Here is a 23,829-nt window from a genome sequence, read left to right on the forward strand (position 1 = left end):
CCCACACAGGGTCTTTATTCATTTTGGGAGAGTTTCCCCTCTACTCCCCTTCCATCTCCATCCTTATGACTTTTACTTTCTCTCTTGTGACATGTGCTCCTCTTTTCTTTTCTAGACCTTACTGTGATTGTAATTTTACATTCATAAGTTTTATTCATTCAATGTATATTATTCTCATATGTTAAACTGTATTGAAGTCAGGACCAACTAAATAGACCAATTACCTAGAACAAATTTAAAACGTATCAGAAAGCCCTGCTCCAAAAAAAAACAAAAAAACAAAAAAAAAAACCCCAAGCCCAGATGGTTTCATAGGGGAATTAGGCCAAGGTAGTTTCATAGGGGATTTCTGCAATACCTTTAAAAGGCAAGCAACTTCAATGCCATTTAAATTATCCTGGAAGAAGAAAAAAAAGAGAAATATTTGCAGAACATTCATGAGGCCAGGATACCAGTAAGACTCGGTACAGCCAAAAACATCATATAAAAGAGAATTTTAACTGAATTTTTTAAAGACTGATGCAGAAATTGTAAATAAATATTAGCAACTGGAATCTATGACCCAATAAAAGGAGGATACATATTGAACAAGTGGGATTTGTCCCAAGAATGAAATGATGATTTACTAAGAAACCTATCAAAATAAAACTTTGCATAGTGTTTACACACAAGGAATCGACATGAGTCCACTCTCAGCTCTGCCACTTACTGGTTGTGTGATCTTGTTCAAGTTACTTAACCTCTGTGAATGTGAGTTTTTTTAACTTTAGAGTGAAAGTACTAATAATACTGAGTTCTAGATTGGGTAAGGGTGAAATGAGTTGATACATGTAAAGAACTTAGAATACTGCTTTGGATAGTAATTGCACCAAATAAGCACCAATTATTTTTATTAATATACCTAATCATAATAATAAAAAGAGAAAATACCAACTGCTTGGACACTATAAATACATTGGATAAAATTCAATATCCATTTTTTTCTTTAAATAGCTCTTAATAAAATAAGAATAGAGAGATATTACCTTAATATGAGAAATATATCTATCTCAAATCATAAGCCATCATCCTGCTTAATGAAAATATCTAGACGCATTCCCATTAAAGTCAGACACAAGATAAGGATGTTAATTATCCTCGCTATTATTTAACACTTTTCTGATGGTACTAGCCAATATAATTAGAGAAAAGAAAGAAAGAAAATATAAAAATTGGAAAAGACTTTGTAAAATAGTCATCATTTACAAATGATGTAACTTAGCTGGAACACCCAAGAGGATACACTAAAAAAAAAAAAAAAGCTGTTATAAATATTAAGAAGATTATATATGATGCCTGGGAATAAAAGTAATATATAGAAATCAATAACTTTTATAAATACAAGTAAACCAATTAAACTATAAAATGGAATAAAAGATCATATTTGTGATAATGAGCAAAAAACAGATGATGTAGGTGCAAAGTTATCAAGAAATGGAAAATAGATACCTATCTGTATCTGTATACAAAATGCACATACATATGGACATACAATATATACATACAAAGAAAAACCTCAAAACATTACCAAGGGGCACAAAAAGGACCTTAATATTGGAAAGGCTGTCCAAAATTATGGATAGAAAGACCAAAGATCATAATGATAGCAATTCCCCTATTGTTAATTAGTAAATTTAATAGAATTCCAATAGAATACCAGTAAATTTATTTTTAAATTAGATAATCTAATTCTAAAGTTTATATGAAAAAATAAAGATTTAAGAACTCTATAAAGAAGAATGATGATACTATCTTAATTCTACTAGGTGCTAAAGTATATTGTAAAGCAAAAGTAATTTTTAAAGTGTGGTGTTGGATAAAGAATATAAAGACAAGTTAACAGTCCACAAATTGACTCAAATAGGTACAGTAAAGCAGAATATGCTAAACGGGTGTTTCAAATTGGTGGGGACAATATGCATTAATCAACAAAGTGTGTTTGGACAACTGAGTAATTAAATAGGGGCTTCACATTTTTACCCCCCAAATTCCATGTGGATCAATTATTTAAACATAAAAAGTCCCCCAACTTTTTAAAGTGGCATTAGAGAGCATAGAGAAATATATTTTATTATTATTAGCTCAAAGAGGGCTAATACTAAATACAAAACACAAAACTGGAGACATAGGGGAAATACTGCTCCACTTAACACACACACACACACACAAAACCCCAAAAAACAAAAAAAAAAAACCATAAAAAATACAACCAAATCAAGGATAAACCAACGTATAGAAAGTTAAAAAAACCCCACAAACTATATATGACAACAAAGTGTGTGCTTCTTTCAAATATAAGAAAAGAACAAGACAAAAGAAAAATGGGTAAATTATATGAACAAATAATTTACAAGAAAGGAAATACAAATGACAAGTATATGAGAAGATAATAAATCTCTTTTGTAATAAGAGAAAGGCATATTACAATGAAAATGAGATGCCATTTTTCACCTATAATATTGGAAAATAGAAAAACTTGATAGTCTTCAGTTGTTGAAAAGTGTGGAAAATATTCATTTTATGTGCTGCTGGGGAAACGGAAACTTGGTACAACCTCTGTGTTGAACAGCTTGACAATATCTATCAAAATTACAATGTATGTGTCTTTGGACCTGGCAATTTTACTTCCAGGAATTTCTCCTACGAATTTAGTCTTTTAATTGCTGCTGTATAAAATCAGATACGAGAAGATATTTGCACATCATTGTTAGAAAAAGATTAGAAACAACCTAAATGTCCATCAATAAAGCACTTATAAAATAAATTATGATATATCTCTAAAGAGTGATATACCTCTTTAGCATATATCTCTGCTGTTTTTCTAAAGAGTGTCACTGCTCAACACTTTGAACCGTATGAATAGTATATTAGCATTTGCACACACGTGTCTGTGTGTGTGTCTGTGTGTGTGTGTGTTTAAAGCAGTATATACTTATAGTATATGCATAGAATATCACAGGAAGAAAATGCAAGAAACTGGCAATGCTGGCTGCCTCTACGAAGGAGAACTAAGAGGTTGAAACTAGGTGTAAAAGGTATATATTTTAAAGATTTTTACAGTTTTTGAATTTTGCAATATATGAATAAGTTATCTATTCAAAATATAATTGTTTTTAATGAGGTAATGAGGGTTAATTAAATGACTTGCAGTGCCTGGCACAAGGTCACCAGGCAATAAATGGCTCTTATGTTTGCTATTATGACGTTAAATAGGAATTGGATGATGATGGTGGAAAATGGAAAAATCATGGAGACAAGTGATTGTCTATCTTGGATATGGGGGTCCCTGTCCCTAAATATTAGAATGCGAAATAGCCAATATTTAACAGGGTTTGACCTGCAAAAAGAGCAATTTCATACAATTCAATCCCAAATTACTTTCTTCTGAGTAAATTAAGACTGTACTCGATAGTGAGAATAATGGTGGCCATTTGTCTAATTATTCCTTGCCATCCAAACCTACCTGGTTTCCAAATTTGGAGAGTGAGAATTCAGAGAATGAGTTGGAATAATGGGGATACTGAACTACATGAATCAATTTGGTTCCTGAGTTTTGGATAGCGAGTAGCTTGAATTGGATAAGGAAAAACTTATTTAACCTTTTTTTTTCAAAACTCACTTAATCCTGAATTAGGAATACAAGAGTTTGGACATTGAAGGTTTGAATAGTGAGTGAGGGATACCCGTTTTGCAAAACAACCTTACAGCTTACAAAGCATTTTAGTATAAGTGGCCTCACACATTCTTTAAACTTTGAAGGTGTTATCCCAACACCCACCCCATTTTACAAAAGGGGAACTGTTTCTGCTTTGCAAGCCAGTGCTAACCAATGCAACACAACTGGTGTTGAGGGAATTGAAAAAGGCCTAGACCCACTGCCAGGGCATGGCCCCTGTTCAATGGTAAGACTATACAGTTCACATGTCTCCAAAGCAAGCACTTGTCCTTCCCACCTCCCATCTGTGAGTGAGATACCAAGAGTCCCAAAGCTCAGAAGTTATGCGTAAATTGTAGGGTTGCTACCATTTTGCATATGTTTGTAAATTATGTTAATTAACATCAAAAAAACTTTGATTTTTCCACTTAAGTTTCCCCCTCATGGTAAAACGGTTCAAGAATATGAATAGATGACCACAAATGCCTTCTGTAGGTAAAGCATAGGCAGAACACAAGAGGGACACTGACAAAGGAAGGAAGGAAAACAACTTCTTTGATCAATTCCTAAGACTACAGATACTTTTTCTATAAAAGCCACATTGTGAAGTTTCTGCAGTTCAGTTCTGCTCTTGTGTCAAAAGTTTCCATGATGATCTATGGCAGTATTGAACTGAAAAGGCGTCACTTCATCCCTACCTTGTTTCACAAAGCTTGGGAAATAGGCAAGAAAGGAGGGAAAAATTAGCTGCCTTCTCAGGTAGACCTCCAGTCTTATGACTGGCTTAGGAAAAGTTTTAAAGAAATCAGGAGAAACATATATGAGATTCTCATGCACAGAAAAATTTAGTGTCAAATAGGGAATCTGCTGGCTAGAGACCAGTTTAGACCCAGGCATACAATAGGCGCTCAGTAAACATTTGTAGACTGAATGGGACCAGAATAGACCCAAGCATACAGTAAGTGCTCAGTAAAGGTTTATAGATTGAATGGGACCAGATTAGACCCAGGTATACAGTAGGTGCTCAGTAAACATTTGTGAATTGAATGGATGTGAAGGAGTCCTGCAAATGGAGACAAAAAGAAAGCCAGAAACTATCCTATATTAATAGGCAGGTAGCCTTGAATTTGGGTCAGCCTTGAACCTCTTGGGTTTAGTTTCCTCATTTCTAGCATGGGATTTATTAATACTTTATTTGTGGTATTTGTTAATATTTCTATTTTGTATTCCTTCTTTTTAGAATGCTTGACTAGAAGTCCTTAGAAGTCATGCTTATCTCCCTTGTTTTATAGATGAGGACCATTTATCAAATAAAGTTAATGACATCCCTCCCCTCCCCTCACCGACAGGGTTGTTTATAATTGCAAATAAGAACATCAAATCCTTAGAGGAAAGTGCTACAGGCACTCAGTCTATGGTGTCAAGGATGGTTAATAGCCTTCACACAAGTGTCCTCCATATTCCAAGGCAACACTTGGAATTGGGATTTTATAAATGGTTTGCTCTTTAAAATTTCCAGCTTATCAAGGAGCACATCTCAAGTTGAGTAGACTTAAAATGATTGGTTCTCCATTCAGGAAAGAAGAAACAAGATTCCCGCTTTCAAAAAACCTGCATTCCAGTGACAAGCATAAGAGACAGGGAAACAACCAAAGGGTAAAACTGATGATTAGGTAGGATGATTCAACTGATGAAAAATGCTACATGGAAAATAAGCCAAGTAAGGAGGCAACAGAAAATAACAGAGGTGGGGACCCCACTTTAAACTGGCTGATCAGGTAAGACCTCTTGGAGGAGGTGACGTGTCCTGAGAGCTGACTAGTAAGGAAACAGCCTTGTAGCAGAGTATCCCAGGCAGTGGAGATGATGACGACAACGACGATGATGATGTTATTCATTGAGGACTTACTACATTCCAGGCTTTATTCTAACCACCAGTACCATTTCATTTAACCCTCTCAATGACCCATTGAGGTAAGGGAATATTATTATCACCATTTTGTTGATGAGGAAATTGAGGCACAGAAAGGATAGAAAATTGCCCAAGGTTCCATAGCTAGATAAATGATATGATAGAGCAAGTAGAGAGGCCCTGGAGAGGAACTTAATAGGTTGGAAAGCAAAAATCAGGCCAGGGCACTGGAGCTTGCTATGAGATGAAGCTGGTGAGGTCAGATCCCATAAGGCCTTGCAGGCCAATGGCCTCCCTGTGCTTAAGTGTTCTGTGTTCTCCATCCCTGGCATCTGTTGACAATTGTCTGTTGATAATTTTCTGTTGACAATTTGGCAAAACAGCCTGGTCATCTCAGTGGAAATGACTGACCTAATCTTCAACCCAGCTCTTGTTAGGAGGTGACATTTCTGCAGCATGACTGTGGGCAGGGCACCAGGTCAACATGGGATCCCATCCAGCCTGGTGATTTACCCACTGAATGACCTTAGATGAGCCCCGGAACCGCAATGAATCTCAGTTTCTTCTGTAAAATGAGGCCATGAACACCTACCTCCCAAACCAGTTGTGAGGATTAAATAAAGCCAAGTTTGTGTCTTGCCCATAGTAGGTACTCAACAATCTCAGTTCACTGCCCTCTCTTCTTTGGGAGGGGCATGGTGGACACTTTAAAATTTACTTGTTTTCTCTTAATTATGGTTCACATTTCCAGCCACTCCCAAGCGGATTTATGAAGATCAGGACTGGAGAGTTTAACCTCATCTGCCTTCCCCCCTTTCACATGTTTGTTTCTTTTCTACCTACTCTGCTCCTTGAACTCTGCTGGGGACAAATGATGAGGTCATGCCATCTAATAACAGTTGCCATCTCTAAGGAATGTGAGTTTTCTGTGGGCACTGAGGTGGTGCCCAGGCAAAGTTAGAGAACAACAGAGACCGGACACAGAGAAAGGTCTCGAGCCCCATCGCTACACGGTGAAAACTACTAGCCCCTTTTCACTTTTCAGGCTACTTCCCTGCCTGTGCTCTTAAATTAAAATAAATTCAAACAGCTCTCCCCTTGCCCCCTGCCCCGAATTTTCCTGACATACATTTTTTACCCATCCTAGACAATTAGGAAGGCTGTTTCTCAGGACCATTAATTCTGGGCTCCATCCTGCACTTCACTTTGCAATCCCTCAGCCATTTCCCCCCAGACTGCCATTTCCCACCTTCCCATCTCCCCTGATTTTCAGTGTCTTGGTAAACAACAATTTCTTTCTCTTTCTCTAGTGCCGAGACTGGGAAATTACTTTCTTTAATCCTAGCCCTATTTGTACCTTTAAGGCCAAGAATTTTAGAAGCATGGGTGGCTCTGAAATTGTTTTCAGTTAGGACTGCTCTGTAAAAATACTGTTTGTGTGTGTGTGTGTGTGTGTGTGTGTATAGTTTTTTCTTTTAATGTTCTGACAGCCGTTTCTTTTGGCTTGACTTTAGAAATCACTGTTTTCTGGACACTGGGCTGTCTCTGTATTATGGTTATTTTACTTCTTTAAGAGTTAACTGCTTTAATTCCCTTATCATGTGGTCACGTGTACTACTTTTCCATCTCCAAATGCAATTAAAAGTTCCCTTTGGGTGTTCCAGGTTTTACTCATTCTATGTGTGCATTGTTCTCATGGCTCAGAAGGCCTTTCTTTGCCTTCACTCGGATGGAGCCTTTCTCCAAGGAGGAGGAGGAGAAGTGGAAAAGTCAGAATGAGGCGGGACAGCTTTGTTTCAGAGGCCAAATCCCTCACTCTTAAAGCACCATCTCTCCTGCAGGCCCAGGCCAAGGAGCCTGTCCTCACCAAGATTGGGTGTGCAGGGGGCTTGGGGAACAGGCAGGCCTGAGCCCTGGGAAGCACTGTTGCCAGGACCAGCTTTGCAACCTTAGGCACTGACTGATTTTTATCTGTAAAATGTGGATAATAATTCCTGTTTCATCCTTTTATTGAGAAACAGAGAAGTTCCTGGCTAACTAATGGTGTTATGATGGTCACGGTGGTTCTGAACGGTCTCTGAATACGATTCATGACCAGTGCTCTAAGCCAGTGTTTGTTCAACGGTGGGTCACGTGTGCTCCCAACACTTGACTAGTGGCCACGCACCACGGGAGTTGAATCACACCTAAACTGCTCTATAGCCCGGCCAGTGGGTTGAGTCCCCTGCATGAACTTGGATGTCCTGGCAATGTCCGACTGTCACAGTAGTTTTAAAGTTTTTAATTCTCGTTTTCTGGACTTATCACAAACTGGTAACAAACAGTTTGCAAATCTGCAGTGATCCAAGGACCACAGAGTGAATAGCACGTTTTAGGCTGTGGGCCTTTTGAGGGTTCATACCATGAAGGCCCTGTGGGAAGCCCCGGAGGTTTGCTGGGATGGTTCTTTCCCCGCCACCAACGTCAGTGTTTAGTAAGAGCGTGCTGCTGGTCTGCCTGCGTGAACGGTCAGCGGTCTGCCCAGGTGCCAGCCCATAATTATGGTGACTGCCAGTAACGCTGGTTCATCTCAATCTCTGAGCAAGGATCCTGTTCCATCCTCAGGCTTGGCTTGGCATTTAGATGGGAAAGGGGGTTGGACTGTAATCCTTTCTCGTGTCATAAAACCAAGGAAAATATGCTGGCTGGCAGTCAAGCCTCATAAAAATAAAAAACAAACAAAAAAAAACCTTGGCACGATTCAAAACGCTCACTCCAGCCACGGCCACTCCAAGAGGTCACGTCATGTCATTCTGTTGAGGGTCATTTTCCAAAGCTAATTGCTCAGTTCTTCCAGGCATTGGACAATACTCTTTTGCTATCTGTAGAAGCTACATGCAGGGACCAATGTTCTTTAGAATGTACCAATCACAACAACAAAAATTTTCATTCGTTTGGGAAATTAAAGGTATAGGGATCAAAAAACATTCCCATGAAAACTCAGTGCTTTCACTCCCAGTTGAGGACACTGCTTTTTTGAAGGGGTAGATTTATTTAACAATCACAACAACAAAAGGTTATAAATCGTATTGAAAATACCCAGTGACAATGATTATACTTTGTATTGGAAAGGGGGTTCCAAATATATGGCACATGCCTCAGACTCCCTCCTGCCACCCTCCTCGGCAGATGTCATTCATTTATCACTTCTCTTTTTTTCTGATCTATCATCTGGCTTCAGAAACTCAGTGTAGAATTCAAGGCCATGACCAACGTATAGGAGTTGATAAATGGAATGAGACTTACTTGGCTTCCTGGTGAAGTCATTTCAAGTTACATGTGCTCTTCACATGCATGATCGTTTTAACTCTTGACTGAGATTCAGTTCTTGTGATTCACAATGTACGTAATCACTCATGCATGAGAAAACTGGGGCTCCAAGAAATTAAGGCAGTTAATCAATATCATAGAAGGAGAAAGTGGCAAAAGTGAAACTGGAGCCCTGATCCACTGCTCTGGACAGCACAGGAGGGGACTAGTGTCTATTATGCTTCTCCTGTGTGCCAGGCTCTTTTACTTTGTAACTCATCTAATCTTATAAAATGTAATTCGTGCCAACCTGTGCGACATTATTCTTCCTGATATTCAGATGAAGAAAGTGGGATTCAGAGAATTTAAACGACTAGTTCAAGGCTGTTATGGGTCGTAGGGGGGTTAGCATCTGAACCCACATTTCTCTGAATCTGAAGCACATTTGCTTTTCTTACCCACATGGCCTCCACAGCTCCGCCTCTGCAGAGAACACCGCTGAGAGCAGGACACGGCAAGGGCACTTAGAGGAATGGTATTAATGACAGCAACAACTTGAATATGACTTCAGCGCTCGACATTTAGAGAAACGGTTTGGTTAGCCCCACCCTGGAATATTTGCAGGGTGATAAATGATAAATGGCTAATATGATAACTATGTAGAAACACGCAAAAGTGTTTACCAAATAACATTAAGAAATTGTATGTACACTGATTACATTTATGCAGAAATTATGCATATTAGATGGATAAAGAGTAAGAGGAAACACAAAGAAAATATCTTTTGGCGGGGATACAGGATAATAAGACGTTTTAAAGTTGCGTTAAACATAATGCTTAAAAAAAGTTTGTGTATCCAAGCATCAGGAAAAGCTGGTCAAAGAAAATAGGCAAAAATAATCTCCCATTAAGAAATGTGTCCTCGAGATCTGAAAGAACACATTTCCAAAATAATGAGAAGGGCACAATGGCACTTAGAGTAAAAATTAAATGCTGATTCAGAGCAAGTAGAAGTAGTGGTATTAGAATAAAAATTTGACATTGGGAAGCCTGAGTATTTTAAGTGGGAATTTTGCACACTAGAGCGATCTGGAGGCCCCATGCCATGTTTCTTTCATTTCCTTGATGCATTCAACTCTACTTCTCTTTAGATTTCATGGTGAAGTTCTAGGTAGTGACTTTGAAAATGAATCACACATTTTTTAAAAAAATACTGTAGGGCAGGTGAATTCATCCGAGTTCTATTACTTTTTGTGTGTGTATTTCATTCAAAATCTAGTCTTCCATTTACCAAGCTCTCATCCACCAACCATCCATTCAAGAGGCATTTACTGGGTGCTTATCGTGATCTAGACCTTGTGAGGCCCTAGAAATACAAGATAATCTGACCTTATGTTGCTCTGAGTCTAGCACAGGAGACAGATGCGTGGAGTGACAACTCTTATGCAGGACCTACCAAGAGGTAAGCAGGAGATCGTGTGTGCAGAGCACCAGGGGCACAGGGGAGGGGCAGCTGCTCCCGCTGAGAGTCAGAGAGAGATTCTCAGAGAAGGTGAAGGACGATGAGTCCTGAAGGATGAGGAGGAGCTAGCCTGGGAAAACTGGATGGAAGGGAAGGGTAGGAACAGTGTTGCAGGCAGTGAGCCATGCTGTGCCAAGGCATGGAAGCAACAGGGCATGATGAGTTCGGGGAAGTGCAGGTGGTCTGTGTGGCTACAGGATGATATGTGAGATGGGGAAGGGATGTGGGACGAGGCCGGGAAGCAGCAGAGGCCCCATCACGGAGGGCCTAGAGTGCCAAAGTCAGAAGCAGAGCACTTGACGAGGGCACTAGAAACTGTAAACAAGTCCAAGTTGAGTCATCTGCTGAGACCAACAAGGATGGGTATCCTCAGGCTCTTAGGAGAGAAGGAACGCTCTGGGATGACCTGAGGTCCCCAGCTGAGGCTGGACAATGTGAAGTGGAAGCAGACCTACTTATAACAGTGTCTTCAACTCCCCGCAAAAGGGAATGTGCCTTATCCATTCTTATAAACACCCTGGCCCTGTCCCTTTTGAGCCTGGAACATAGTAGATGCCACCCCAAAAATCTCTTGGTTAGATGATTGACTTAAAATTTAAAAACAAAGCCAAATTACCCCAAACCTTCAAGGTATAAAGAAGTGTTGTCCCTACAGTATCCAGTGGGCAAGGATTGTCCACGCTACTGTTGATGGGAGATGAATGAAAATGGTACAATCCATTCATGGCCAAGCCAGAGGTTTGTGGCGGTTTCCTTTAAATGCTTACCAACGGGGTTTCTGCATTACCAACCCTCATTCTTTCTATGGGATAGGAAATGGAACAGATGTCAATTACTTCATTTTCAATTTTAAAGTCTTATTCTTTAAACCTATTTAAAGAAAACAGTTTCTGCATACAGTAAACATTCACATATAAGAACTGCATATGAGAAATTTGAAATGATGGCAGTTTCAAACCCTGAGTTAGAAAGGGCTTTCACTTTGATGAAATGAAAGTCGAGAATTAAAGACGGATGAGACTCCTGGGTGTGTTGACCCATGAGAGCTCTTCTCATAACTCTGAATACAGGGGAATCCAGTGAATGACTTGATTCCACCCAAGAGATAGGACCAGAGACCTGAAAGACTCGACTCTACCCAGGAGAAAGGACCAGAGACCTTTACGAGAGTGCACTTGGCAAAGACAAGGGAGCGCCACATGAATTTATCTCACTGGAATCCAGCGAGGGCGGTGTTACATCCCATTTCCCAGATAAGAAAACAGGCTCAGAAAGGTCAAGTAACTTTCCCAGGGTCACAAAGCTAGCAAGTGGCTGTCCTCTGACACATCCTCTTGTTTGTCTGACCCCTTAGCCCAGGACTCAGCATGAGATGCTTCCCTGGACCATGCCGTGCTCTTCCCAGGACAAAACTTTCTCTAGAACTATACCACTCAGCTAAGCTGTACATTTTGGACCCAAACTCCTTAAACAAACTTAAAAGTTACACTCCAGCCGTGTGGAACTGTCTAGTGTTCCCCCAGCCCCCCAGCTTTCTGCATCCTTCTCTGACACTGCTCATGGCTGACCCTCTGTCTTGTCTGCCTGGGACCATCTACTCATCTTTCAGAATCAATTCAAGGGCCAGTTCCTCCTTGAAGACTTATACCTTCCACACCCGCTGTCCAACAACTTCTCCATCCTTTGTACCTGGAGTCAGACTGCGGGTTTAAATCCCTTCTCTGCCACTCACCGGCTCTGTGACTTTGGGAAGTTACCTCCCTGTGCCTCAGTTTCCTCATCTGCAAAATAGGACTAACAGGAGTCCCGTAAAGTTGTTGTATTAAAAAAAGACTCCCTGCACAGAGCACAGCTGCATGCCTGGCACACAGGAAGTGCTCAGTGACGTTAGCTAGCATTATGTGCATCACTGTACCTGGACAGATTTCTCTCCCAGCACATTTTTTTTCTTTCTCCCCTACCAGGCAGTGATCTCCTTAAGGGTGTTGGAGACCTGGCACAAGAGTGGTGTCTTAGAGATGCTTGTGGAATGAACAGTGAATAATGGGCGAAGGGGATCTGGGGGGAGCTGAAGAGGCGCCACGGGCAGGTCTCATTGACTTGGACTTGCCCCGATGCCTCTCCAAGGGCACCCGGCCTTCCTGTGGCCTCTTCAAGGAATACCAGGGACAGCAGGGCCTACTGCTGTGTCCAGCAAACATGGTAAAGGGCACATTCCTGAAATCCCACCTCCTCCTCCCCTCTCTCGTTCCCTCACCAGCATGCACTGATTGAGGGGCACCATCACACCCACGTTAGGAAATGACTCCCTCTCCAGGAGACGGTGGGCACGTTTTGTGAAACACACTAGCCGGTTTCCGGGATGCCTAACAGCCACTCACTCTGTAGATCCGTCCCCAGCCCCAGCCCCAGCCCCAGCCCAGATAACTACCACAGGGACACTCGGTCAGTAAGCCCTGGCCTCCCAGAGGTCACCGAGGCGGCCTCCAGAGGAAGTGAGGCCACGCCTGGTCAGGGCATCATCTCTGCTCGGCCACCTCCAGCCTCTGCTCCTCGGGGACCAGCGAACCAGCCATTGGCCTCCAAGCACCGTGCACCTCTGACCTTGATGTGCTGGGATGTGCCCGAGGGAACACAGGCAGTTTGACAACTCAAATCAAATGACAACGGCTGTTCTGTGGTCACTTCAAAAGCATTAGGTCACCAGAGTCCCCAGCAGAGTGCTGCCCACGCACCAGCATCATCATCTGTGTTCACAAGCTCTGGAGCTGGGCTGCTGTGCTTCGCAGCCTCCTTCCTCCAAACAGGGGAGTCACCTTGGTGGGCTTTGCACATTCCCTGAAGGCAGGCTGCCCTGAGAGTGATTTGGAATTTCTTGGGAATAAATGAACTTGTTCTGGCGAAGGTAGGTGATTATAATTGCTTACCTTCTGTATTGCTTAATTTTGTTTCATGAAAGGCAAAGTTTATTGAAATTTCAGATGTCTGGAGTATTTAAAATCTCCATTCCTCCTTTCCAAAGCAGGACACATTGATTCTTAAAATTCCTCTACTGATTTAGAAGGCCTTGCATTAATATTTGTCAACATAAAATGTCTGACCTCTTCTTCAGTTACTGGGCATAGTTATTGAAGTTCCTCATTAACTCTATTTAAACGACACTTCACCTGACTTTCTGAGGCTTGAGACAAAGGCTAAGTTCCTCAGAAGCATGGGGGAGCTCCAGGTTTTAAAGCAGTTTTATAAATAAATGGTTTTTCTGACTGCTCAACTGTCTTACAAAAGTAGGTGATAAGAGCACCAGGGAAATCTTAGATTCTGGTTCTAAAATGAAGAAATAACTTTTGTTTCTCCTTCTTAGCGACCACTGACCAGGCCAGGTCTCATCATGGAAGCCCGTGTGTCCTGGATTTGGATTCTGAGTTTGAAAATCTGCTCAGCCATGATTTGCCAAGTGGCTCACAGCTGCCCGGAGGGGTTGCTGATGGGAGGTTGGCTTCTATCCTGACCGTCTTCCCGAGACCCATGGGTCCTTCCCTGGGCTCTCACGGGCCTTGCACATCCCTCCATGTCAGCACGCCTCACTGGAGCTGTAGCCTACCTCACCCCGCCGGCCTTGTCCATCAGCCTGTGAGCACCACCCTAGGAAGGAGGCCACGTCTCCACGATGAAGGCCCAGCATCTGGCACACAGCCAGGAAGACAGAACGAGCTCAGTAAGTGTCCTGAAGCAATCAATAGATGAGTAAGTGATGGAGTGAGTGGAGGCAAGAAAGGCAAATGGCCACTGAACCAGGATGCACGAGCCGGGGAAATCAAGTAGTGTTGGGAGGACCAGGGTGACAGAAGAGAGCCAGATGCCATGTTGCTCTAAGTGGTTCCAGTATGAAGAACAATGATGGACACCCAGCAGGTGCTCAATAAATATGACAGTGAACACTAACTGGGTACTTTCTGCCCCAGGCTCTGGGCTAAGCCCTTTACGTGGATTGTCTTACTTAATCCTCCCATTAAACTGTACCAGGAGCTGATACTACTTTTGGCGAAGTAGGTTAAGGACCCAGTGAGAGACGCTGACTCTCCGGTCAAGGCAGGAAAGACACGACCCAATTCCTATCAATATCATCATTCTATGAAATAGTGCCATTTGCAGCACCATGGATGGACCTAGAGATTATCATAGTAAGTGAAGTAAGTCAAGCAGAGAAAGACAAATATCACAGGATGTCACTTATTTGTGGAATCTAAAAAAATGGTACAAATGAACTTATTTACAAAACAGAAACAGATTCCCAGACATAGAAAACAAACTTATGGTTACCAAAGGGGAAGTGGGGGAGGGATAAATTAGAAGTTTGGGATTAACAGATCCACACTATTGTATATAAAATAGATAAACAACAAGGACCTACTGTATATCACAGGGAACTATATTCAATATCTTGTAATAATCTATAAACAAGAATCTGAAAAAGAATATATATGTGTGCATATATATATGAATCACTTTGCTGTACACCTGAAACTAACACTTTGTAAATCAACTATACTTCAATACAAAAATTTAAAAAAAACTATCATTCTACTTTCTTACTAGAAAGGCAGCAGTTTTGCCATGAAACACATAGATTCTAGAGTTCAAGTCCTGGTTCTGCCATTTGGGGGTTTGAAGCTGGGTGACTGACTTGACTTACACCATCTGTGCCAGCTCTCTTGTGGGGAAGGTACTGGTGCACGTGGGCCGTTGTGAAGTCCAGCTACATCAGGACGTGTACATACAACAGAGCCTGCAGCTAGCGCTACTTCAGATGGTAGCCTTGGAAATGCTACTCTCTATTGCCCCAAACCATACACGGTTCCCTGTGTCATTTCCCCTCTGCAGGTGTGATGTCCTCACTCTTCGTGGGCTGGAAGCAGAGAACTGCAGATGTGGGGACCAGTGGACCTTGGTGACCCCAGGGTGAAGGCCACAGTTTTACTGATGACAATAAGAGCAACTGGGGGCGGGGGGCAGGTAGGGAGGAGGGAAATTCAGCCTTTATTTCTCTGTGTTAAATGCAGCTAAAAGATGTAATAAAGGATCTGTCCAAGATCTCAGCAGAGAGTTAGCGACCAAGTCTAGGATAGACTCCAAAGTCCCAGATTCCTATGTGAGGTCAGCTGAGGGTACGTAGTGTGGAAATTCTTGATCCGCCTAAGGAGAGGCATGTTCAGATGGTTTAAACTAAATCTCTCCTGGTTCCTGACAAGAAGAAATGCCCAGCAGTGTAGGGCATCCTTCTGAATTCCTGTGGCTGGAACGGCACTGCAGACCCTCACTTGCCCAGACCTTGCTACCCACTCCCACTGTGCCAGGAGCCCCACGGGGGAGCAGTTCTTAATGCAGAGCCTGGAGGTTTAGGAGAACATAGCTTCGGCTGCCTTGGCTGGGAGCACTCCCCTCTGGATCCACCCTCCTGGGCAGACGCTGGTTTTCCTCTGAGCAGGAACCAGGGGGCTGTTTAGTGGAGAACGACCTGGCTCAGGGCTGCCAAAATGGCGGGCATGCTGGGGGTGAGGTGGTGGGAAGTGAAGCTGACTCTGGCTTTTGCAATGTCTGGATTTGGCTCTGGGGCATCTAAACTGAATAGAAAGAGACTCTTCTTGCACACCCAAGAAGGGGACACTGCCATCCTCATGTTTAATCTTTTCAGAGGCTCCTGGCCCAGTAGCCCAGGCAGCCAGTTGCTCCAAGACCTGGCTCCCAACTAACTCTCTCTCCCATTTCTCCTGGCTACTCCCTTCATGTCCCAGCATCAACAGACTGCTTGGAATTCCAACCCCTAACTTCTGCTCCCTCTGATGGAAATGTCCTTCCTCCTCCTTTCTCTGGTTTAACTTTATTCATTCTTTCACACACTACACAGGCATTATCTCTTCCATGAAGCCTTCTCTGACTGATTCTTCTGAGATGTCTATCTTGTACTCCCATAATTTCATCTGGAAACTTCTATCATGGTATTCACCATTTTGCATATAATGTTCTGTCTTTATGGGTCTGACTCTCATAGGAGGACGTTTCTTGATAACAGGTGCAACGACTTTTGTCTTTGAATCTTCAGCGTCTTGCCCAGTGCCTGGCACATTGCAGTGAGGGCATGACTTAGAAACATTTGTCCAAATTATTCTTCATTTACAGAGGAGGAAGTCCGGCCAGGACATTTCAGCATTTCAATGTATGCAAACATGATTGTACTTAGAGGATTGTGAATACAAAACAAAATTCACAAACCTGCACTTAAGGATAAAGAAACAATAGCATAAACATTATGATGGGGTCGGGCCTTGGAGAAGTGGTCTGCTACATCATGGTGGTGAAGGAAGCCAGCAACTCAGAGGCAAAGGAATGTGGACTGTGGCCACTGTCTTCGTGTTGACTCTGGAAGACAATGCTTGCTTTATGAAGGAAACCATATCCTCTATTTGCAATGTGATGACTGCCATTCCACACTAAAAACCAGTGTGATATATTTTACCCTGTTAGACTAAATACGGAGGCTGTAAGCGTTATGTGGGCAGAGAGTTTTGCCTAACATTTAATTTTTTTTAAATAAAAATTCGCTTTATATCCAAACCAGAAAATCTGTTACATGTTACACAGAGAGTCCCTAAGTAGCCTTAGAAATAAATGTCTGTGTTATAGCACCGAGGTGAATTTCTTCAAGGGACTCTCTCTGGAGGTCACACTGAGCCTCCTCATAGGTGACTGGTCCCTGAGTACAGACGCAGAGGCTGTGAACTCAACAGAAGCACATTGGAAACTTGACACAATCAGAAGGGACATAGTGCCAAAGCATTTTATGGAAGAGACATTGCTAGCCTTTGAATAATTTATTCCAGGAGTCATACAAACATAGAGAAGAAGCTCAACACTGACAAATTCTAGGTTTGATGCTTTTTGTTAATTAAACCCAATCGTCTGTTGATCACAAACACACACACACAGACACACACACACACACACACTGTGGTAGAAGACATACATATTGTGCTACTATTCACAATTGTCAAGACAAGGAAACATCCTAAATGTCCATCAACATCTGCAAATGTTGATGCGGTACATGCATGCAATGGAATATTACTCAGCCATAAAAAAGAATGAAATAATGTCATTTGCAGCAACATGGATGGAACTAGAGATTATCATACTAAGTGAAGTAAGTCAGAAAAAGACAAATACCATATGATATCACTTATATGTGAAATCTAAACTATGACATAAATGAATTTTCTGTTTCTACAAAACAGAAACAGACGCACAGACATAGAGAACAGACTTGTGGTTACCAAGGGTGGGGGAGGGGTGGATTGGGAGTTTGGGGTTAGCAGATGCAAACTATTATATATAGGATGGATAAACAACAAGGTCCTACTGTACAGCTTGGGGAACTATATTCAATATCCTGTGATAAACCATAATGGAAAAGAATATGAAAAAGAATGTATATATATGTATAACTGAATCACTTTGCTGTACAGTAGAAATTAACACAACATTGTAAGTCAACTATACTTGAATAAAATAAATTTGAAAAGATATACGTATTGTGCTATATTACCTCATTTTAATTCCTTGGCTCAAGATACATATAAACCTCTAAATTCAAACTCAACAGGAAATATAACCAACCCATTGGTCTTACCCTGAGGTAGTTGAGGGTGAAATTTGTCAGCCCCATCCTGGTGATGTTTTTGGACAGCTGATCCAGGACCTGAGGATCTTGTGCCTAAACAGGAAAAAAATCATATATTTTATCCCTGTAAGATGGTACCATCTGTGGTACCTCAACTGTGCTACAGCTGCTGAGAAATACAATCTGCATCTTGTCAATTTTTCTCAGAGGGGCAGGCTGCTGGAGATAATTTAATCTACATTTTGAAGACACTTGCATATAACACTTAAGGACACTTTTGGATCAGTGGTGCAAGACCCATTGCCAGGGAGAATCAAACTGAGTCAGATGGGAGAAATGACTTTACTTCCTCTGTGAGAGGCCCTGTGCCTTCAGGAGGAGGGTCATTAAGTCCAGCCAGGACACCTCCAAGGTCCCTGGCACTGCCAATCCCCTTGCCCCGAGGGAAGGTGTGGTCTGGATTTGGCAGAGCCATGCTTTAGGACTGGCCTTTGCTGCGTGTTGTGACAGTGTTGTTTTTAACAGCTGGGAGTCAGGACTAAATGTGAAAACTTTGCAACTGCCATGAAATATACACATATATTAAAAAATTCTCCTCCCCATTAAGAGGAGGCTAGAAATAGATGTCCTCAACAATTTTCATCCTGCAGGACTTCAAGGGTATGCATAATATTTTCCAAAGTATCAGCCACAGAAAAAAAAGATGTAATGTGTTGCGGGCCACCCCCAATGTTCAGCGGGCCACCCCCAATGTTCAGTTTGACCAGAAAAAAATGAAAATTCTTTCTGGATTCCATTGTAAAGTGTCTCTTAGTTGATGCTCTTTCTTTCTGTTTGTCTTTCCTTCTTTTTAAATTGATATAAACTGTTGCTAAACAGAGGAAGTCTTAAGTAAACATCCCTTTGTCTCCACATCTGCATTCATGAGACCATCTAGGTTATACCAACACCTTAATTTATTCTTTTTTTTTACTTTAATTTTCCTCACAGTGATACAACCAACTGGCTTTGTGTATATAAATAAAATGTAGGAGAAACAGTCAGAGCTTGTCACTTTTCATGCCAATTTCTGGAAAGGGGATCCTTTGTGGATGTGGAGCTGGTATTTATTGAACCCCTTCCAGGTTCCAGGAAGAGCTGGTTCTATAGCGACGCATCAAATAGTTGTGGTCGACCTCAAGGAGCTCACATTGCAGTTGGAAGACAGGATGATAATAAACCCATGGAAGGATATTTTTGCTTTCGTCATGGCCATTGTTGCTGATAGCCAATCACCAATACTTGCAGAGGTCCTACTATGTGCCAGGCACTGGCCTAAGTGCTTATGTGCATTAACTCTTAATTTTCAAACCAATCCTCTGAGGCAGGCTCTATTACTATACCCATTTTATAGATGAGGGACTGGAATAACAGCGATGTCATGTCACTTGCCCAAGGTCACACAGGAACAGGGATTCAAACCCGTGTGTTCTCAGGCCCAGGCTCCTGACCACTACTCTACGATGCTGCTTCTCTGTCTATTTTGAGACTAATAAGTATGGCTATTCCAGACTGCTTCAGGAGAGTGGAAGATGTGAACTGGGCTTTGAAAATTGAGGAGGACTCGGGCATGGATGGGCAAAAAGAATGTAGCAGGAGAGTGTCCAGCACTCAAGTGTACAGCAGAAAGCACAGGGTCGACGGAAAGGGTAGAGATTGGACAAACCAGATGGTAGGAGGGTGTTGAGGACAAAAGCCTGGGGAGACAGCCTGGGTAGGAACAGTGGCGAGACAGACAGCTTCTCAGCCTGGGTGTTAGAGTCAGAACCTGCTGAATCGAAATCTTGCTTTGTCCCTTTTGGGCTGAAAAGCATTGGACAACTTATTAAACCTATCTGAGCCTCCATTTCCTTACTTCGAAAATAGGAGTAATAAACAATTCACCTCTTCGAGTTACTGTAGGGACTAAATATAAGGTGTACAAAATGCTTAGCACAGGCCCTGCGTATCAAACACCCAGTAAACGCTCACTACTGTGACTGTATTCTCTTTTCATTGTACAGGGTCTTAAAAATCAGGCTCATTCAGTCTGATTTTGCTCCAAAACATTTTCGCAGAAACTGCTACATCACGCCTTCTGGACGAGGGATTTATTTAATTTGATGCTATGTGACTCCTTCTTAAGGGACTGACCTGACGAGTTCCTACCAAGTCTTACCTTTAAAAATCTCTCTAGATTGGCATCAAATCCACCCTTGCACCTCATTTGTGCTCAATAAATTTGATGTGACTTATGGCCAAATGCAACCAAGCGGACCCCAGGTGTTCTGCTCCTTCCCAGCGCTGCGGTTAGGAAGGGCATGGACACGGGTCTGAGGTATCTGAGCCCCAAGTCTTGCCGGATGGTTCTAATCAAAACTGGAAACTGTTTCTCTTACTCTTTGTTCTATTCCTTTGCCCATTTATACATAACAGGTTTATTAGCCCAGGCAGAGCAGTGCTTGATAATGACTGCACGGAATTTAAGAAAAGTGCAAACTGTTTATTGAGGTAACCTCAATTTGGAGTTTAAAATAATAAATTATTTTTTAAAAAGGCTCACAATGCACCAAACTCAGAAACAAAGGAGGGGGAAAGGGGCCTGTGGATGAAAATGGTTGGGGGAAAAACTCATAATTTAGAGTTAATCACCTAAAGTGTGAAAACTCTGGGAGTTCTTTCACGGTGAGAAAGCGGGGCTTCTCCTTTTTGAGTAAAATGAGGGGATGAAGGAAGGTAGTAAAATAGAAATTAAGTTACTTACATGCATGGCAAGAATGCTTCTTGGGACTAACTCTCTGTATTGTCTAATGGTAAAGTGCCATGTTTTTATTCTCATGAGATCATCAAAGGTGAACTCCAAGATCAGTCTGCCTTCTGTACACACCTGGAAGCAACAAACAACAGACTCAGTGATTAGGTACTTTGTGATCACCACATTTTTGTAACTCACAGGTCAGCCACTCAGCGTGGTCTCCCTGACTCCCCTTGGGCAGTGCTGGATCTTGACAAAAATGTGACACAGGTGATGTATCCAAGGAGAACCAAGACAGGTGTGAGATCTGTAATCAGTGGGGTCAAAAGACAGCACAGCTGCTCACTAGCCATGAGCTAATGGTAACTCGACTAGTTACTACTGAAACTCCAGGAGCCCCCATTTCTTCATTTGTAAATATACAGACAAAACCCATCTTATAGCAATGATATGTCAAAAACTCCTGGCACACAGTGTGTCCCCCACAAAATTGGTACTCTTTCACCTCCTTTTTTCTCCACTTTCATTATGCTTCTACCATAGGAGTTTGAACTCTGTTCTAATCTTGGTTATGCTACTCTGGGAGAAAGTATCTAATAAAAGTATTCCTGCTTACGTATGAGTTACTACAAGGTTGCCCAACCAGAGAAAGTTTTCATTTTCAAAGAGAAATGCCAGAGGGCAACGCTTAACCCAAGGCTGTGGGTATTAGTTAGTGACACGTGGAAAATAGAGGCACATTTAGAATATATTCCTTGAATCACATCCTATCAGCCATGACAAATTCTGCTTGCGTAAAGGGCCAGGCTTTGGGGGAGCCAAATTAATTTAAGAAAAATATATATTATTAATGAGACAGAGTTTCTGAGGCTCAGAAACTCCTTGATAGAGTGATCAGTGACAGGGTAGCATTTTTATCTTCTTTTGAAAGTCAGATGATTTTTGGCATGTAGTTCTTATTTTATTTACCTTTCTTTTCACTGTTAATGACTTTGAAATGAAAGAAAATGCTGGGTAGTCTCATGGCACTCATTCTATCTCAACTATGTAAGATAGGAAGTGGAGGCATAATATTGGTTCAGTTGTAATTAAACAATTACAGTTCATTATTCAGCCCATGTTTGCCTTAGAGAAGCAGTAGAAAATAATGGATAGAATCCTGACTCTATTTTCCACTTATTTTGCAACTTTGGGAAAAACAAATAAATTCCTTAAGTTTCAGTTTCCTCATCTGTAAAATGAGGATAATAATATCCTTAGGTAGGACTGTTGGGAAAGTATATTAAATGAAATTGTGTATATAGATTGCCTAGTATTGTACCTGACAGTAAATGATAGTTTAAAGATGAAAGACATGTACCCAAAGAACACAGAACCCTAGACCAGGGGTTGTTATAATGTCTTATCTGAGACCTGGGGGGTTTATGAGCAATGTCTCAGGGGCTTTGCTGGGAAAAGCTTAGCCTCCACCTGGATGCTGAGATTCCCACTCACTTTCTAGACTCAACCAGAACAGCTTCAGTTTTATCTGTTTTAAATATTGGACTTCTGATCAAGGCTTTTTGAAGAAAGATTTCTTAGACTGAGAAAAGAACAAAACTTTGGAAATCACTGCACTACACATTAAAAAAAAAAAAAGCAATCAACTGAATAGGGAAAATGATCATTTCTAAAACTATAGTCCATGAAGATAATTAGCAATTTATATCAACCTTTTATGAAATATTAATAATCACTTCCTTCTTTGGGAATTTAATACAAAAAGCCACCATTTATTGAGTTCCAACTATGTCCTAGGCACTGGGTTAGGTGATTTCTAGTCTCTCTAATTTAAGGTAATATTTTCTTTAAACAAGTGAAATACCAGTGCAGGAGAATTAGTAACGTGTTGATAGGGCACCACTTAAGAAAGATGCTAATAACGTCTGCCATCTTCATTTTATCAAAGGTCTCAGAAGCACTGTCAGATAATTATTGATAATCTGGGTGAAGACCTCTAACTCAGAGCCAATTAGCAGAATCTGTGGGTAATTTCAGGCATTGGGCTCTTTGCCCCAAAACTCCTTGGCTGAGTGGTCTTCAGAGCCTCATTTTTGGCAACTTTGCCATGAGAGTCAAGCACAGTGAAATTGGGGAAGACTTCAGCGTCCCCACCTCACTCCTCTAGAGCCTCATCAGCATCGGAATTAATTTACCAAGGTTTTCAAAAGAGTTGCATGGAGATTAAGACACGCAATTCCCCCTGGAGTGTTAACATGACAGAAGCCACCTGCAGTGGAGGCTTTCACAAAGGGGAGGTAACTGCAGCCAGACATTGACAGAGAAATGTATTGACAATACAGGACAGGGAAGGGATATTTGGATGCTACAATCCTTTTCTTTTAAAGAGGGGGGATTATTGGCTGTTTAAACAAATATTAGCCCAGTTAAATGTCATCCTTTTTTTATTATCTAATCTGTTTGTTTTGTGTTTATGAACCATAAACCCAAGCAGAGAGTGGTTTCGGTTTACTTCTACTGGAATAGAATTTCATAAAGGGAAGGCCTGGATGGAGTTCGTCTGATGAATTACTCAATTGGAGCAGCTCTAAGGTCAAGTTAAACTGTGTTTTTTGTTTACTGTGACATAGCAAACCAGCTGAGGACTCTTCATGCAGCCAAACTGCTATGGGCCTACAAAAGGGAACATCTCAACAGCCTTGGACTCCTCCTTTCTCAGCCAAAACCAAGAAATCATCTTTATCCAAGGCATAGCATGTGCAAAAGAGGAATCCTGAGAATTGAATCTAAGTTGATTGTGTTGGGTGTTTTCTTTAAGGGAAATTAAATGACTGACTTCCTTGAACGAAAAGATGGAAGAGAATTTGGTCACTGCTAATCTTCCCCAAGTAATTCTACCCACAGCCTCCACCCAAGCCCTATGCAGTCTCTCCAACCCCTGCCCCCATCATGGAGGTTAAAGGAA

General features: G+C 41.6%; 1 protein-coding gene across 8 annotated transcripts in view; it reads right to left on the bottom strand.

Annotated features, from left to right (window-relative positions):
• The window catches only part of LDB2 (LIM domain binding 2), a 391,280-nt gene that overhangs the window by 52,506 nt on the left and 314,945 nt on the right, over nt 1-23,829 (bottom strand). For all 8 annotated transcript variants that reach the window (XM_061192122.1, XM_061192120.1, XM_061192121.1 and 5 more), the window contains exons 4-5: nt 20,874-20,996; nt 18,101-18,184 (exon numbers count right to left, since the gene is read on the bottom strand). In XM_061192122.1, the coding sequence (XP_061048105.1) occupies nt 18,101-18,184; nt 20,874-20,996 (207 nt within the window). The remainder of the gene's footprint in view (nt 1-18,100; nt 18,185-20,873; nt 20,997-23,829) is intronic.

The sequence above is a fragment of the Eubalaena glacialis genome, chromosome 5, assembly GCF_028564815.1.
Source record: "Eubalaena glacialis isolate mEubGla1 chromosome 5, mEubGla1.1.hap2.+ XY, whole genome shotgun sequence".
Taxonomy (NCBI): domain Eukaryota; kingdom Metazoa; phylum Chordata; class Mammalia; order Artiodactyla; family Balaenidae; genus Eubalaena; species Eubalaena glacialis.